The following is a 17,526-nucleotide window of genomic DNA, read 5'->3' on the forward strand; positions in this document are numbered from 1 at the left end:
TATTCAAAACCTGGGGAGGGAAATGGGGACCAGAGTTGTTTCCCTAACTTTGTCTACAGTGAGGTTAACTAGCCTGACCCCAACAAAAGCTATGTTCAAAATCCAGGGCTCCAATACAACTGCTACACAAAAAGAGCAGCAGATGTTTATGAGAAAAAACGTAAGAAACATTTACAAGTGAAGACACTTCTTCATGCATGCATGAAGTCCCAAATTTAGCAGAGAAGGCAGAACCCCACATATGGCAGAACAGAGCTATAAAAGTTGTCAGCAAGTGATATTCATCTTGATTTAGAAACAACTTGTTCCTACCATGTAATGTAAAACATGCTTGTCTTTTAGCTGCAAGTGCAGTAGGCACAGTCATTACAGGAACTAAGGAAAGTGTGGCATGAATTCACTTTCTTTTTGTTCTTTTTTGCACCTGATATTCTCAGATTTTCTTCCCATCTTTCTTATTCTATTATTCAACAGGTAACAAGCTTCAAGCAAATGCTGTTGGACAGAATCAAGCAACATTATTTTTGATTTCTGGCTTGATTACAGTGATGCAGAACAACAGACCACTAAGGTTTCCACACTCTTAGGAATGGCATTACTCAGGGAAGCAGGCACAGTCTGAGATGCTGCCTTTCCAGGGCTTGGTATCCATCTACTAGCAGTACATGCAGAATAATGGAGAAAAAAGCTATTTACTAACTTCATGCAGTTACTTTACTTTTACTGTTCTCAAGTTTTAAAGAGCACAAGGATCTGGGTAATAAAAAGGAAATCTTGATAACCTCCTTTCTTTGGTGAAAGGAATATTGTTTCAAAAAGCTGTTGTCCAGGGTATTGAAGCAGATCAAGCAGCATTTACAGACACTCCCACACACACTTGCAACCTAAAAGAGCAGTCCTGTGACTGATGTTTGTATGCTCAGACTTTCAGTGAATACAGACACAAAGGTCAGTCAATCCAACACCAAAAGGAAAAAAAAAAATGGCTGGTGTTTTCAAAAATGCCTTCACAGCAGTTTTGCTCCACAGCATAGCTGGTAGGAAGATGTAACTGAGGAATGTGATATGCTTTCTACAATCTGGCTTGGCTTTTGCCTTCACACAACTCTGTTTTAGAAGAGAATATCCTGAGTTGGAAGGAACCCATGAGGATCATCAGTTTTGCTGCTGACCAGTGTCCCACCCCCCATACACTGGTGCTAGCCATGTCCAGTTGCCTTGTTCTGGAACATTGCCTCCCTCCCTGCACCCTGAAGGTATTTTATTTCACTGGGCTTAGACAATAAAGCATTTGTTGTTCTTCATTGTAACCATGTATTTTTCAGAGCTTAGTCTATCGGGCCAGTCAGGTCATGCTTAGGGCTACAAAATAATCCAGTAAGCTCCAAAAGGAAGAGCCACTTCATGATCATAGCCCATCTTTGTCCCAACCCACTCCTGAGAAAGCTGAAGGTTCATCTCCTCCATCCCAGCCCTTGCTGAGAGCCCCTCAACTCCTCTAGTCTTCCTTATTTTGAAGCCCTCCAACCCTTCAAACCCAATCCTTCAAATCCACCCCTGACATTCACAGCCAGTGCCACAGCCTGCCCAGCAAACCCCTCTGTGCACAACCCCAGCAGCCTCTCCCCCTTCCTCAACTGGGGCTGAAACAAGTGCCATGCAACTTATGAGCCCCACCATCCACCCACTGCTCCTGGGATGCCATCTGCTTCTTAAAGCCTCATGAGGACAATTCCCAGCCCCTGGGCTCCTGTCAGGAAAATCAAACTATCACCCCTCTTCTGATAGCAGCACATCAGTGGCTTGTTTCTTTCAGACCATATTAACCTCAGCTCCAGCTCTTAATCCTCATGGTGATAAAGCTTTGTCCATGAACTCACACTCTCATAAATTCAACCTGGTTTATTCCAAATATCACATAAATTAAACACATTTCCCATGAATATTGCAAATACACATGAAATGAACACTGCAATTTTTAAAAAAAGTTTTGGCTTTGTTTATGCAACAAGAAGTGCCAAATGTGGTTAGAACATAAACTTCTCTTGTATTTACTAGATACAAAAAGGTGCAGATTAATAATTTATATTTATACATATTTACACACTCCATTTCACTTCTAGCTTTAAAACAGTAAAAAATGGTTTCAAGTTTATCTACATTAAACATACTCATTTACATCTGGTCAGAAGCCCCAGATAAGAGTTGATACAATCATTTCACAACTGCAAAATTAAGGCGCTACCAAAATACCAGGTCCACTAGTGTAAAATGTAACAGGAATAGAGTGTACAGCTTTCTATTTATCAATTTAAAAGTGGACTGGAGAACAAGGAAAAAGGAGCAGTAAGAAACATGACAAGTCCTACAGGTTAGAAGTACAAAGAGATCTTGATGACTATCAAATGAACATATTAAAATACAGTAGATAAAAGGCCTCAGTGGCAAACAATTAGTATGCTTCTGAAAGACAAAAAAGGTTAAAATATATATATATCATTTTGTAGCTCGAAATTTTACAGGTGAACAACAGGTGTAGAGGTAGAGGGATTTTTTTTTTTCTTTTTGGCCTCTTTACGATGTATAAAGAAGGGCCACATTCACCACAGTGAAAAGACTCATCATATATCCCAGCATCCTTGCTTGGACAGCAAGCAAGAAAAGTGTAATGAGCTAGAAAGGCAACAAATCCTGTCTATCTCTTCCAGGAGCTCAGCTCCAATGCTTCCACATGTACCTTGGCAACAAGTTACACACCTAAGCACAGACTGGCTGTAATGTGGACATTTCCTCTAGAGAGCAACGAGACAGCTTTTCCCATGAGGTACTACTGGATGCTGCAGATATTATATGGCAGAGGTGATTTGGTAAAAATGAAACTGGTACTTCCTCTTAAAAAGCAAGTACCACAGGGCAGTGGTGATTTTATCTATTTATTAAAGCTTTGCTATTTGATCAGCATTCAATGTTTTGGAAGAAATGTCAGCTTTGGGCTGCTAATATTTTTATTTGCATCCATACACAGACAATTCCTTTTGTTGTTATCATTTGTCCAAAACATCAGTCACTGAAATATTCACAAACTGCTTTAAACCTTGACTAAAAAAAAATCCCTCTACAGTTCAGCTTTCTTTTCAATAGCAATCACTCTGTTAACTATGCAGGCCTTCATGAACACAGTAATGTCACTTCCCATGTAGAATGTCTTTACACATTACAAAACAGCAGTAAACAACCTCTCATTTCATAGGGTTTTCTGTCAGAAGTACCTCAAAAGTAGGTATCTTGAAAAAATCACTTTCGCAGAGAAGAATATTAACATTAACATTTACTGAGGCAAAGCCAAGAAGACACTAACTAGCACCTTGATTTTTTTTTCTTAAATGCACTCCTATCTGTAAAATTAAGCACATATAAGATTGGGGACCAGCAATATACAAATATCATCAGCATCCTCTTCCAGCTAAACTAGTAATACTCAAAACTAGGCCAGACACACAAACAAGCAAGATGAATGAGTCCTGAAGAAATACACAGTGTGGAAAGGAACAAGAACAGGAAGCTGAACAGAAAGGATTGCAAGATCCAAATACAGTCCATCCTCTGGTCCAAGAACTAGTTTGTGAAATCACCCTTCAGTAGCTCAGCTGACAGTCGGCTGAAGACCTACTGACTTCTGACATTTCCTCCCCATAAATACAACAGTTCCTTTATACTTCAGTGAATTCCTCTTCATCATCTTCAAGTCCTGGAGGAAATGTATTCAACTTGAATTTTGAGTTTTTGGTGGTGGTAGCAGAACTTGCAGAAGGCTACTGTAGAGGTTATGACATCATTGCTTGTACGTTATGCACTTCACAATTGAGAGAATATACTTACAGACTACTTAAATAGAAAAGGCGTGTTCAAGGTAGAGGCAGTTACAGTACATTCAGGGTATGTTACAGAAACCATTTGTGGTAGCCATTTGCCAAAAGGAAAAAAAACAGAATTTTTTGTTTCCCAGACCACAGAGGTTATAACTACAATACCCAAAGAAAGCAGGTAATATATCCCAATCACTGCATTTTAATGCAGTCTTCTTCCAGAATTCATGTACAAAGTGGAAAAAAAAAAGTTTAAATACCTCTTCATCGACATAAAAGGAGAAAACAACTAAAAAAGAAACCAGGCACTTTGACCATTTAGGTAAGCAGCCATTTCTTCTTACCAGACTTCTGCACATGAACAAGTCTTTACATTGGTCTTGCTATGCTTGCAGCACATGGAGATTCAAGTCAACTTTTTTCCCTGTTGGTAGTATCAGTTCTAGTTATAGGAAACTATGCCAATTGAACTGGTAACACTGAGTTATTTCATTGGCAGTTGAGCATACGTTGATCATTTGACTGACAAGCGATTAATTTAACAGCTATCAAAGCTAGATATTAACAAAACAATACATAAAAAAATAACCAAGGAGACAAATGAAGGTTAACACCTGACTGAAGCTTGCATTGAGACTTGCCTTTATAGGTTCTGTTTGTGACTCCTCTCACGGTGTTACTGTGGACTGATTTCCATCACATACAGCAACTGGTACTAAACTACAATACTTTCGGTTTGAAACACGTTCAGTAGAGACCACCCCAATGCAATGGAAGGTCGGCATGACGCTGCAGGAAGGAGGGAGATGGAAACCTCCCCACCTTCCATCCTCCCTGCCTGCACTCATAGAGCAGGCATTCAGAGTAAACTGCAGCATGCCTCCCTTGTACTCAGGGTGAAATCATTATTTCACAGCAGTGTTTATCATACTTTAGTGAGCGGCTTGGTTTGAATTTAACAGTAAGACTGAATAGGATTACTTTGGGTTTTCTCTTCAAAGAACCCAAAGTACATATTTCCAAACATTTTGTATATACCTATTCTGCTACAACATGTAAATCACAAAGGAGGGATTACCTAAGGCTACCAAATAGTGTGCTTATTCAGTAGCTATTATTCTTTCTGATATACATCCTCAGATGCTTTGACTAACAACGGCTTAACCTGTTTTTTCCTCAGACTGTTATTTGCTGAAGAGAGAGAGAGAGGGAAGTGTGGGAGTATGACAGACTGCCTTCCAATTCACTAACAGAGAGTACTGTTGTTACAGTTCCTTGTGCATACTTCTGCTGGGCAGTGTAACTCCTCTTCTGTTCACTACCTTCAAGAAAGTCTAGGAAACACCTCTTCAATCCACTGTCCAGTTTCCTCTTCCTACTGAGTGAAAATCCACATCACATGCAGGCCAATGGCGCTACTCTAGTCCTTAACTCTCTTGGCTAGAAACATCAATTCTACTAAGTACTTTGAAGCAATTATCCACATCCATCAGCTACATTCTAAATGTAGCACAGCTCTGTAGAGGCTCAGTTTTCACCAGGACAATAGGAGAATGTGCGAGGTTTGGTGAATACCCAGATAACAAACCGATGCAATTGATGGATGCAGGACGCAGTCAGAAAGGGCTGTTCCTTTTTGAAAGAATCTTAAAAAAATACAAAAAACAACCCCTCCCCTTTGCCCTCCCCCAGAACAACCTGTCATGAGATGTTTTTGGTGCCCACTCACAACACAGTCCATGTTATCTGGGTCTTTTGCGAGTCACAAATATCAATACCCGCCTGATGGCGATTAGACGATCTTTCAGGGAGGTCATAGCCAATATAGCCAGCTGAGCTCTGTTTTCCAGAGGCAACACTGCCAAGAGCCACCAGTACCAGGCAGGACCACTGGGGTTGCTCTGCAGAAGGATGGAAAAACATGCAGTTATGTATTCACCAGCCCAGCTCCACAAAGAACATCATATTCCTTCTCATCTTCTATTTGCTAAGGAAATCACCACAAAATAAGCAACAACTGAACACTTAATTGCAGGTGTTCTCTTTATCTGTATACACCACTAAGACTTATCTCTTCAGCTCCCAAATTACAGAGGTATATTGTTTACCACCAAAACTGGGTAAATAAGAGTCTAGAATGTATAAAACTACAGCAGAAATCTGTCAGAGAACAGTCTAGTGTTAAAATTCTGTGTAGAATAAGGCTGCATAAGCAGGCAGGTTTTATTACCTGTGGCTCTGGTTCCTTTCCTGGCATAGATCCAAAGTGATTGAGAATTTGAGCTTTCATATTGTCTTTAAGAGAAGTGAACCAGGCAACAGCTTGATCATAGACCGAGTCATGAAGGCGAACGAGTTCTTCATATTCTGGTCCTTCAACCTTATTGTCAAAAGAAGGGAGACGGAACAAAACAGGTTTGATACCATGCAGTCCATATGCTTCCCCAGAAGCAAACGAAGCAAAATAATGCAGTGACTACAGCTGTTCAAATCTCCTTATCTAAACCAACTGTGCCTGAGTCTCATATTTCAAACCTGTGATGCTGGAGTCTTTTTACCCTCCCTTAGGTGTTCTGTGTGGTATTTCTTGGAGCAGTAACTGCCTCACTAGTATCCATTCCTAAAAGCTGGCATACTAGAGGAATATGCTCTCTAATCCTGGGATATATTTATCATCTCAAACCCTCAATCTCGAGTCCCTGTCACAGAATAACCTCTGGACAGTGGTACACCACCTGGCAAAACAAAACAAACACTACTGCCACCGAGCACAGAGACGGGAGGGGGCTACAGCACTTAAAGAGACCAGCACTATTTTATACAAGTGTTAAGGCCATGGCTGGACAGGCAAGGAGAAGGAGGAGGGTAGACACCCGAGCAGGCAGGAAGCAGGGAAAGTGATCCTTTCCCAATACCAAAAACAGCCATGAAGAAACACCCTCATTGAAGCAGAGTGTTTTAGTTGCACAGGCCTACTATTACCTATTGGGAAAAAAAAAAAAAAAAAAAAAAAAGCATAAGCAAAAACCACTACAAATTGGTCATTTGTGGGTTTTTTTTTGGGGGTTTTGATTCTGGATTTTTGTTTGGGGTTGTTTGGGTTTTTCCCCCCTTTAACATGTGTACATCACATAGGTGATTTCACCTATGCTATTCACTCAGATACACATCTGATCTAGCTGCTCTGGATGCCCTTCACAATCAAGGAGAAGCAGTCCTACAGAGCAATTAATCTCATCTTAAGGTAAGTATCTAAGAGCATATAAAACAGATATCCTTGGACTGAGATTTCTGACCATCAGACATATCATAGATGTAGGGCACTGAACAGATACCAGCCTCCAACGTGAGACAAGGTAAATCTCACTCTTATTATGAAGAGGTGGATCTCTGGCACCATCTATAAACAATGTCTGTATATCTGAGTTCCACTACTCTTCACTAGGGATTTAAACAGAGCACAGCCCTCACTGAGCAGACTGCCTATTCCAGCCCTTCACAGCCAAGGGCACCTCCATGAGCTCAACCTTTTGTGCCCTGGCAAACAACTGCATCCCTCTGCACAGGTTAGAAAAGCACTGCTAAGACTCTACTGACTTTCACTTCAACTGTGAGAGTGCACTAGAGCTGTATGACCAAACTGACTTCATCAACTGGCAGGAGATTACTGCTAAACTCCATGTTAACAGCTACTAAGGTTTTAGAGACATGGTCTGAAGATGATCCAGAAAGCATGGCCAAAAATTCAGCCTTTGGCCAACACCCATCATGAACACCTGCCTTGATGCAGGTTTGCTAAGAGGACTTGTTTTTGAAGCTAGTCCCCTCTTTGCATTTCTCTGCTCTCAGACAGTTCTAATGGATGCTAGTACAGGGCATGGTTAACTAGATGTCCCTAAGAACTCATTTTAAGAGCTGACTCCCACATTTATTTGAGGACCTGTTCTGTAAATGAGAACTTGAAGTGTGCCAACTGTCTGTTCAGTGCAGGAGAACAGTCAGTTCTCTACGAACAGGACCATGTGCTTTTAGAAGGCTTTAAATTCTGTAGCAGTTTTAAAATGTTACTCTGACCTCACCTACACACCGTGACCTCAGCATCCTAGAAGCTACTTTGAGATCCATGAAAGGAGTGCAACACTTTAGGCAGAGATAATTATAAGGGAAGAAAGGAAGAAAGAGAAAGAAGATACAAAGTTTGTTCCATGGTTTTTAAAACAGAGCTTTAGTGTATTTGTAATGATATTGGCTTAAAAATAATGCACAGCTAGCTTGAAATGCAACAAGGAAAGGCTAAGTGAATCCAGCAATACATGGGTATGAATAACTTTGCACCATAGATCACCTTTTTATCTTCAAGATACTCGATGTTTGCTGTGTTATATCCATCTCGCTGGCCATGGCTTAAGACCCTAAAACGACGGACACCAACTGTATCAACAACTGAGCGTCCATCAGGAAAAAACTTTACGTCCCTGATCTCTAATATACAGCCATGATCTGCAAATCTGAAATGACAGAAGGGCATAAAAGTGGAAGTCATCAACAAGCGTTTATAGACATCAGGACAAATACTGGGCCTAATTCACCATTTCTTATTTGAAAGAGGATTCTGCTTTGGTGACAATACATTTCTGCTTATTCACATAAGCCACACAACCCCCACCCTTTCTGCCTTCCCTCAGAGGGCCTGAGCAGCAGCATTTTCAGGGCAGGGTTGTGGGGTGGGAGGGTTGGAAAGGGACAGGAAACTACATGAAGTATGTTTCATGCTGGGAGTTGCCAGCTGCTGGTGGAAAATTTGCTGGTTTGCAAAGAAAACAAGATGGGTAAAGATACTATAAGGAAGTACAGAAACTGAGAAACAAATGCATGGCTGTGAGGGCTATCCCCCTACTCCAAGGTGTAAGTAGAAGACTGCAGGCTTTAGAAGAAAAAGGCTTTCTACATAACAAGTATTTTCTTGCATTTGTTTCCTTTAAAAAAAAAGAGAATCAAATCAAACCCAAAATATCCTCTTCACAAAAGCACGTTTATATCTACTATATTTAGAGTAGGCACAGGTTTTAATCACACCCTGGAAACAAGCACACAATAAACTTTTACTTTATCAAGCTTACTTAACTCTACCTTTGTGGTGCAGTGATTTCACTAGAGAGGCTGATTGCACAATGACTCTTCACCACAATACTTTTGCAGGTCTACACCTCAGCCTACTGTTAGGTAGGAGAAAGCACTGTATCTAGTCTCATCTCAAGATAGCAAACCCTGCAGAGTCTGGTAAATTCATTATAATGGAAATGCTTGTTATACTAGGGCTTGGCTATTTCTTACAATGGAGAGATGAAGAAAGGACTCCTGTTTCTGCTCCACCAGAAACCATGGGTTTGGGAGGGATGGGGGGGCGTAGCTCATCACTGTGAACAACTGCTCTCTCCCAGTCAGTGTACAGGAAAAAACTGCTCTCTCCCAGTCAGTGTACAGGAAAAAATCAGGGAGAGCAGGAGGAGCAGAGCTGCACACAGCTAAGTCCTGGTGCTCTACCAGTAGGACTGATTATACAAAACAAGTCTGTTAGTCTATTATAGCAACATTATACTGTACACTATTTAAACAGCTACATAAAAAATAGTTTTAATTCATTATTTTAGTGACATTCATACTGGATTTAGAAATTAATATAGAAGTGATAGAGGAGATACTTTTGTGTAGACAGGGATGTGAATCAGAGAGACAAGCACCTGGAAACAGGCATAAAATGTGCTGACATTAAAAGCTTATACTCTTTAACCAATTATAAGTTAAAATGGAGAAATAAAACAGAGGAAGGTAACGAAATAAACATGCTTTGTCACTGTGTTTTTCAAGGGAGGTATGTATCCACGTCTCAGTAGATGAGGCAAAACAAGTTTCCCTGCTTCTTGTATTCCCAAGTTGATTTCGCAATTTTGAATAAACAGAAGAACTTCTTTACTTGTGTAAGAAGCTAGAACAGCCTGCCAGGTGTCTGCAGATGAAGGTTTGCTGTGTTTCAGTGTTTGATTTAAGTTACCATGCTCAAAAAGTTTAATTATTTTAGTAACTCAAAACAGACAGGACATAGAAATCTAACCATACTGAATCTAACTTCATGATTTTATCTAACATCAATTACTGTGTTTTGGGGATTGTAACACCTTGGCCCTCTGTGTTATTATATGATTCCAAATAAGTTTGGCTCTTCCACAAGCCTGCAGGGATTTATGGAGAGTTATCACTGAAGTCCTAGGGTAATTCTGTCCTCACCCTCACAAGTATTCACTTTCAGAAAATTGGTAATAGGCCTGAAAGGGACTATGGAGCATCAGCTGCTGGAGTCTGAACTCCACTTAGTGCAGTACTGACAGCATGCCAAATGGCACTGCAGCACAGCCACAGCTGACTGGAAGCTGCAGCATCTCCTGTATTCTTACAGCTGCCTTACTGTCCAGCCTGGGAGAAAAACAAAATTTCCCCCCACAAGAAGCATGGAGTGGACAAGGGAAGGCTGCCAAGCCTCAGTAATGACTGTCCCCCTCTCAGCTCTAGTGATGATCACATACAAAAATGCTGCTCCTGAGGATGCCTGTCTAATGTGTTCTTAAAAATTCCCATGTTTGTCATCCATTCTACAGCCTGCCAATGTAGTTCTGGAGTCAGCAACTATTGCATCTCATAAGGCAGACTCCCAAGATCACTTCATGCTTCTCCCACGAGCATGTTCTCAAAACCCCACTATCTGTGAAATACTTAAACCTGAAGGCTTTTGTAGAATCAGAGAATAGTTTTGCATTATAAGGGACCTTTAATCTAGTCAGTCCCCACATAGGGAGCTGGAAACATATCAGTGTCAGAATTCACAAAAATGAATGAAAGGTATGATCATATAGAAAGACAATGTAACCCACTCACTGCAGATAGTTTAGACATTGCAACACAGCAGTAAAGACAAACATTCAAATTCAACACTCAGCAGCAAAACAGACTTCTCAGCCAAGGGTATACTTTGTCTCATTAAAATGATACCACTCTTTCAGGAAAGCCATGGGAGGTCTGGATGTTTTGCCTTATTTTTGTTTTGTTTGTTTTAACTGAATAGACAGAGGGGGAACCTTACCCAGACAGTCAGTTTTCACTGGAACAAACAGGCCAGCAAGCTTTCCAAACACACAGCCAATTAAATGCTATTTTTGGAGCCTGTAGTAGCAGGATGAGTTGCATTCTTGCCGTTATCCAAGAGGGGAGTAATAAAAGTACATCTTTGTGTAAAAAGAAAAATTTGAAGCTCAAAACTAAGTAAGCAACTTTAGTATTGGTTCATACAGGACTGGAAGGAACCATAGTGATTTGGGGAGACAAGTATACTGTGCTGCAGTATTCCATTAGCTCACAGCAGCCTTTGCAACAACAGGACATTCTCAGCTCATCTCCTTACCCTTTTAATTCATCAGCTAAGCACATGCCAAACTGCTTGGTACCAGTTTCCATGCATCTTCTTATCATTAGGCGATAACGAGGTTCAAAGACATGGAGTGGACAAGGGATGGTAGGAAAGGCCATGGTACATACGAAGATGGGAACATCTTTATTCAAACTGTAAGAAAATTGTTAAAAAAAAAAAAAAATCACTTTTTTTCTAGTTGCAGCTATATTCAGCATATATCCTTAATACAAGACAAATGGCTTCCTGAGAGTCAGTCTTTGTAAATGCATATCTCTTTGAGGCTTGCCATTTTCACAAGACAAACAATATTTCAGGACTCTTCCTAAATACATTAAATAAACAATCCCTCTGATGTATTTCCATAAAGGAAAAAAGTCAAGAAATGGCCAATTTCCTAAAAACATGCATAGTGATACATCTTAGATACACATGGCAAGATTTTGGTGACAACTTTTCACAATAACAAAGTACTTAAGAAACCGCCATGTTCAAACTCAGTAAACCCCTTTGATTTCAAAGCCCATTAATCCACATAATTTTGGGGGGGATTAATTGCATGTTTTGCTTCACTTTTTAGCTGAGTTACAGCACAACATTCACAAGTCACTGACAAAAAACTGAATCCCTGAACTTCTGACCTGAAGTATAACCCATTCATACTTTGAATTCTACTCCCAGAAAACCCCACTGTAACTTCTAAAGCTATTATGTTATTTCAGAGGAAACAGCAATTATCTTTAAGAATATTGTTGTGCCTCTCCACCATCCAAGTACATTGTTACTTGTTTATCCGCAACATACATGTCAAATATACAAAAACATCTGGCAATGTGTTACAAATTCATCCCTTTGGTGCATTTTCATAAGCAAATTAATCTTCAGTAATTTAGATTGAAAAATACATTTTTGTAACAGCTGTCAGTAGTATAAAGAGAGCCTACTTTGACAATTCCTTCATTTCTTCCTCATAAACTTTCTTCCTTTCAGATAATTCCTCTGGCAAGTAATGGACTATCAGCTCTTCTGTAAGGACGGTCTTCTTGTAAGTTCTGCTTGCCAGAAACTACAAGGAAGAGTCAACTCTTAAGTCTGGAATCAAGAAGACAAGTAACATCTCTTCCTCCCAGCCCATTCTTCCCTGAGGCCAAAGTGCACATTAGTTAGGACTGTACAGATTTCTCACCCTTTTCAGCTTGCAGGCACCAAAACTTCCACTTCAGCCTATGTGGTTCACCCCACTGTCCTTTTAACTCTAACCTCATACCCTTTTTTGGCAGAAGTTGTACTGCCAGGAAGAAGAGGCAGTCCATCCCCCACTTTTGCAAATATATATGTATCTTTTTCACCTACAGCTGTCAGCTTGCTGCCAAGAAGTGCTATGTATGGGATACCTCATGTCTGCTGCTGACAAGTGTTGGCCAAGGAGCACACACCTTGTTCATACACCCCAGTTTCCACACAAATCTGGAAATTTGGTATGAACATGGCTATGGATGGAGGTCCCCAGGCATGAACCTGATGTGATACTGGAAGCCTCCATTTCTTTAAGAACCAATAAAACCTTGCATTCCAATGAATATATCCTCAAGTAAGTGAGGTCTGTGCATAGCTTCATGCTGTCAGTATTGTCTTGTTCTGGTTTCACAGAATCACAGAAGTTTGGGTTGGAAGAGATCTTTAAATGTTATTTAGTCCAACCCCTTCAGTGAGCAGGGACATCTTCAAATGGATCAGATTGCTCAGAGCCCTCCATCCAACACTACCTTTAGTGTTTCCAGGGATGGAGAATATGCAAACTCCCTGGGCAACCTGTTCCAGTGTTTCATCACTCTCATAGTAAAAAATGTATTTCTTACATCTAATCTCTTCAAATCAACTTTCTTCCACTTTAAAAGTTTCACCCCTCTATTAAAATGCCTGTCCCTGTCTTTTTTATAAACCCCCTTGAAGGCTGAGATGAGGTCTTCCTAGAGCCTTCTCCTCACCAGGCTGAACAACCACAACTCTCAGTCTCTCTTCACAGGAGAGGTGCCCCAGCCCCAGACCATGTCCATGCCCTCCTCTGGACTTGCTGCCTCATGCTGGGGACCCCAGAGCTGGATGTAACACTGCAGGTGGGGTCTCACCAGAGAGGAGTAGAGCAGTGAGAGAACCACCTCCCTCACCCTGCTGGCCACGCTGCTGTGGATCCAGCTCAGAAGTAGAGCACAGAAAATCTCCACCAGATGTTTTCAGAACACATGTTTGTGCAGTTTTGTTAATTAGGGCAAGGGCATACTTACTTCTGACAACTTTTCCTTGCAGAGTGGGCAAAGTGGATTATGGTCAAGGCAACGCTCAAGGCATTTGAGGCAAAAGGTGTGTCCACAGGGTGTGGTAACAGGTTCGTAGAACAACCTTAACATGAAAACATGGAACAGAAAAGCTAAGCTGCCAACAAAACCAATTCCCAGTGTGTGGAGAGGAGGGACTAGTCCTAGCTCTTTCTTTCTTTTCTGCTTTTGTATAAAGCACAGTATTATCCAAGGATTCTAAGGTTTTAATTTTTACAAGTGGTAAACAGTGGAGAACCACATATATAAAGGAGAAAACCACATCTGTAAAGATTCACCGGATGTAAGGTTCGGCAAAAAGGAACAGAGTAATGATTTAGACATTCTCTGGCAGGTCTCTCTTCTTACATCAGGATAACTTTTTTCAGAAGAGGCTTTGTTATGTTAGTGCCAGGTCAACACAGTCATACCTCATGCAGAGGGAACACTCAAAGTCCGACGCATCCACCAGAGTTGTTGGAATTTCACTTGAAGTGTCATTGGTGTTTTCAGGTAAAACATCTCCATCTAAATAGTCAAGAAGATTATTATAGTAAAGATGTAAGCATTACTGCATTTTCCAATGTTCTTTACACTGTTAACTTCTCCATAAAAAGCCTGATTCATGTCTTTTCTTTTCTGAAGTTTTGTTCCTGACAAACGTACTTCCCATCTAACTTTTAGATTTTTTGGCAGGAGATCTTTTGGAGAGCAGTGGATGATGACTGTGGCCAGAGACTCCACTTTAGAGCTGAATATCCATTATTTGCTTCTCCAAAAATGATTGTGTTGTGGGTTTTTCTAGACTAGTTTTTAAAATATTCTGCTATTGCTTTCCCACCACCACCCCCACATCAGCCAGGCCAGATGTTTTCAAGTACATTAAGTCCAGAATTTAATTTGTTTACACACAGTCAAAATATTTCATCACTGTTTATTATAGATTTCTCAGCAGGGGTAATTTTTCTTACAAATATAAAAAGGCTTACATTTTTTTAGACTAGGCTGTTGTAGAAATCCCAAATTTCAGACAGCTTAAATGTTAAAAGGCCTACTGGAGCTGCATTAGCTAACACAGCTTTTACTAGGTTCAACAATCTGCAAACACAGAGGCAACACACTTCACTTAAAATTCTACCCAGATTTATTTTTGGGGGTGGCTTCTATCTCTGGGTTAAACTCACTTCAAATTTCACAGCAGCATAATTTAGGCTCAAAAGTATCAGCTCCAGCTTCTGTTGACATTTACACAAGCAAATTCTGCAACTTCTTTTACAATTTGCATCTTTGTGATGAGTTGCAACAGAGCCGTGAGTGCTGCCTCCAACATGTTTTTTATTAACCAAATTCTTGACCGTTACAAAGCTCTGCTTTTAATGTTAAGTTAAAACACTAGGATGCTTTGTTAAAGAGTAACTTCTGCCCAGCATCTGGTTTATCTTGAGCACAGGCAGGATAGGTGGTGTTTGGCCCACAAAGAAAAACAGTGCTATCTTTAACCTACATCTCATATGTTAGCATTTAGTAATTGCAAGGACCTGGCTGTGTTAATTCTGCAAATAGTAACATGGCACCAGGACCTAGCACAGACCAGAAATTAGTGCTTATGGGCAAAACACGATCTCTGGCCTTCCCTGTGGAGATACAGGTGGGTCAGATTTCACAATCTATTTACTGAGTCTGCAGTTCACAGGCAAGTACAGGGTTTTTTCCTCCACAACAACGTGATCAGAAACTGGCCATATATTGATCTTTTGTAGAGGTCAGACAGACAGCTGTACTTGAAGACTTGTAACATTTTCAGGCAGAAGACAAATTCATCAAGGTGTGGGTTTGTTTTTTTTGTTAAGGGAAAAAATTCACACCAGAACAGCAACATTTTCAAAGTCTATGTTAACCAATTATTACACTACTCAGCAAAGTATTGCCTTCACCATTTTTAGTCCTGAGTACTAAAGCCACTCTGGAGGTCTTTGTTAAAAGTTTGAGAAGCACACAAATTGTAAGTACAGCTACCAAGTAACAGAAAACTTGGGGGTAGGGGGCTTATTACCCTTTAAAAGACTTCTTTGTTTACTTGGAAAATTTCATGTAAAGTTGCATGTGACTGTTTCTAATGCTAGTTAAAGATTAGTTTCCAGGCTTACTTCATTTTTCAACCATATAGAAAGACAATGAAATTGCTATAGCTGAGACCTAGAAAATGGAAATGGCACTACCAATATCAAGAGTAAATTGTGAGTGGATTACACAGACCCTACGTTGGAAATGGTCCATTTGAGAAAGAAAAATACAGTTTTCAGTCAATGAACTTAAACTGTTCTGGAATAAGGTAAATAGGTTGTTAGAGCAGACAGACACACCAGAGAACAAAATATCTCAATTCCTCTAGGGAATACTTTACTGACCCCTATAAAAAGGGAGGAGTAAAAAAGTTTACAGTTTTTCATTATGTGCAAAAGAAATCACTTTTCTAAGCCACAACACAAACCTTTTTTAAGAATCTTACTGGGGACATCCAAACTCTGCAAATCCCTTGTATCACTGGACAGCTTTCTTTTTAAGCCAACCCCAGGTAAACCGGAGAGAATAGTTCCCAAAGACTTCTTGTTGTCATCAAAATAGAGATCCAGAACATGATGGGTAACAGAAGAATCAGTGTTTCTGAATACATCAGATTCTTGAGATGGGGTTTTTGTTAACCTGAACATAGTATCCTAAAAAAATAAGAACAGTTGTATACAGCATGAGACAATTTTGGTTTGCTTTTACCTATTAGTTTTATCAGCAATAGATCAATGCTCCCACAAGGAGCCTAGCAATGGAGAAAGGTCTGTATCAAAGGTCACTTCCCAACTGCATGAAGTATGGCCATGTCCCTCCTTATACCTCCTGTCCCTAGAAATCATGTCCCTGCCATACTAAAATCTGCAGTAGAAAAAACCACAAACACAACTGACACCCACATTGTTCTCTGAAGAAAAAGGTTCACTCTCTTATTTTTTCTGAGAAAGTAAGAGATTCTACAACAATGGAGAGAACAGGCTTACCATGAAAGTAAGTGCCTACATAGGTGCAGACAAAGACAATGTCACACAGATCAGAAAGATTCATGTGCTATTTTTGGTACTTTTATGTGAAACACTTTTTGCTTTACCTTGGAGGACCCAGCAACAGAGTTATCTTCCACAGCTGACTGTGTGTTTATGCTACTCAGAAATGCAGGTTTCAATCTTGTATGGGATGTTCGACTAGAGAAAGGTGCTGTTAGACTATCATGCACATTTTCAAAGGCTGGGAAAAACATCTCACACATTATCTAGTCAATTAGAGAGAGAAAAAAAAAAAAAGAAAAAGTAATAATTACAACATAGATATTTATGTTTGTGTGAACACAGATGCATCTAGAAACTTCACAGTTTCTAGATGCAACATCCACGACATCCCGCATTCCCCAATGCCCATGGGAAATCTGAATGGCAGTGCCCACCACAACCACAGTCACATTCCAAGGTGCTCTTCTGCAGCCCACCTCCCTTACCAAAGGCTTCTGCTCCCTAAGAACATCCAGGGCAGCAGTTTGTTGCATCCTTCTCCTTATCCTACCCATCTCCATTTTGACCCTGCCTCCAGAAGTCTTCAGACTATACTCTCCCATTAAAACCAGTTAACAGAGATGTATTTAAACATTCCTTGTGTTCTACATTATCTCCTCCATCCTCAAGCAGATTTAACCCCTAGCTTAAAGCTGTGTAGAGCCTGCTCCCCCTCTCACAAGTCCCCACCAAGCACCTTGCCAAACCTGTGTCTCATTTTTATAAAAAGCTGCCAGTATGGATGGTCACAGAGAACTTGATGATGGGCTGTTAGCACTTAATGTGTCTAA

The 17,526-nt window shown here is 40.3% G+C and overlaps 1 protein-coding gene across 3 annotated transcripts in view; it reads right to left on the reverse strand.

Moving 5' to 3' along the window:
* Positions 1-1,887: 1,887 nt before the first annotated feature.
* LONRF2 (LON peptidase N-terminal domain and ring finger 2) overlaps positions 1,888-17,526 on the reverse strand; it is a 34,864-nt gene continuing 19,225 nt past the window's right edge. Inside the window, exons 4-12 of one of the 3 annotated variants that reach the window (XM_056493146.1) lie at positions 16,798-16,959; positions 16,132-16,357; positions 14,072-14,168; positions 13,611-13,725; positions 12,270-12,391; positions 11,320-11,478; positions 8,212-8,278; positions 6,097-6,246; positions 1,888-5,767 (exon numbers count right to left, since the gene is read on the reverse strand). In XM_056493146.1, coding sequence (XP_056349121.1) covers positions 5,609-5,767; positions 6,097-6,246; positions 8,212-8,278; positions 11,320-11,478; positions 12,270-12,391; positions 13,611-13,725; positions 14,072-14,168; positions 16,132-16,357; positions 16,798-16,959 — 1,257 coding nt within the window. In that variant the 3' untranslated portion in view covers positions 1,888-5,608. Of the gene's footprint in view, positions 5,768-6,096; positions 6,247-8,211; positions 8,375-11,319; positions 11,479-12,269; positions 12,392-13,610; positions 13,726-14,071; positions 14,169-16,131; positions 16,358-16,797; positions 16,960-17,526 lie in introns of all 3 variants that reach the window. The other 2 variants (XM_056493138.1, XR_008840635.1) reach the window with 2 other exon arrangements.

Source organism: Oenanthe melanoleuca, chromosome 1, assembly GCF_029582105.1.
Source record: "Oenanthe melanoleuca isolate GR-GAL-2019-014 chromosome 1, OMel1.0, whole genome shotgun sequence".
Taxonomy (NCBI): domain Eukaryota; kingdom Metazoa; phylum Chordata; class Aves; order Passeriformes; family Muscicapidae; genus Oenanthe; species Oenanthe melanoleuca.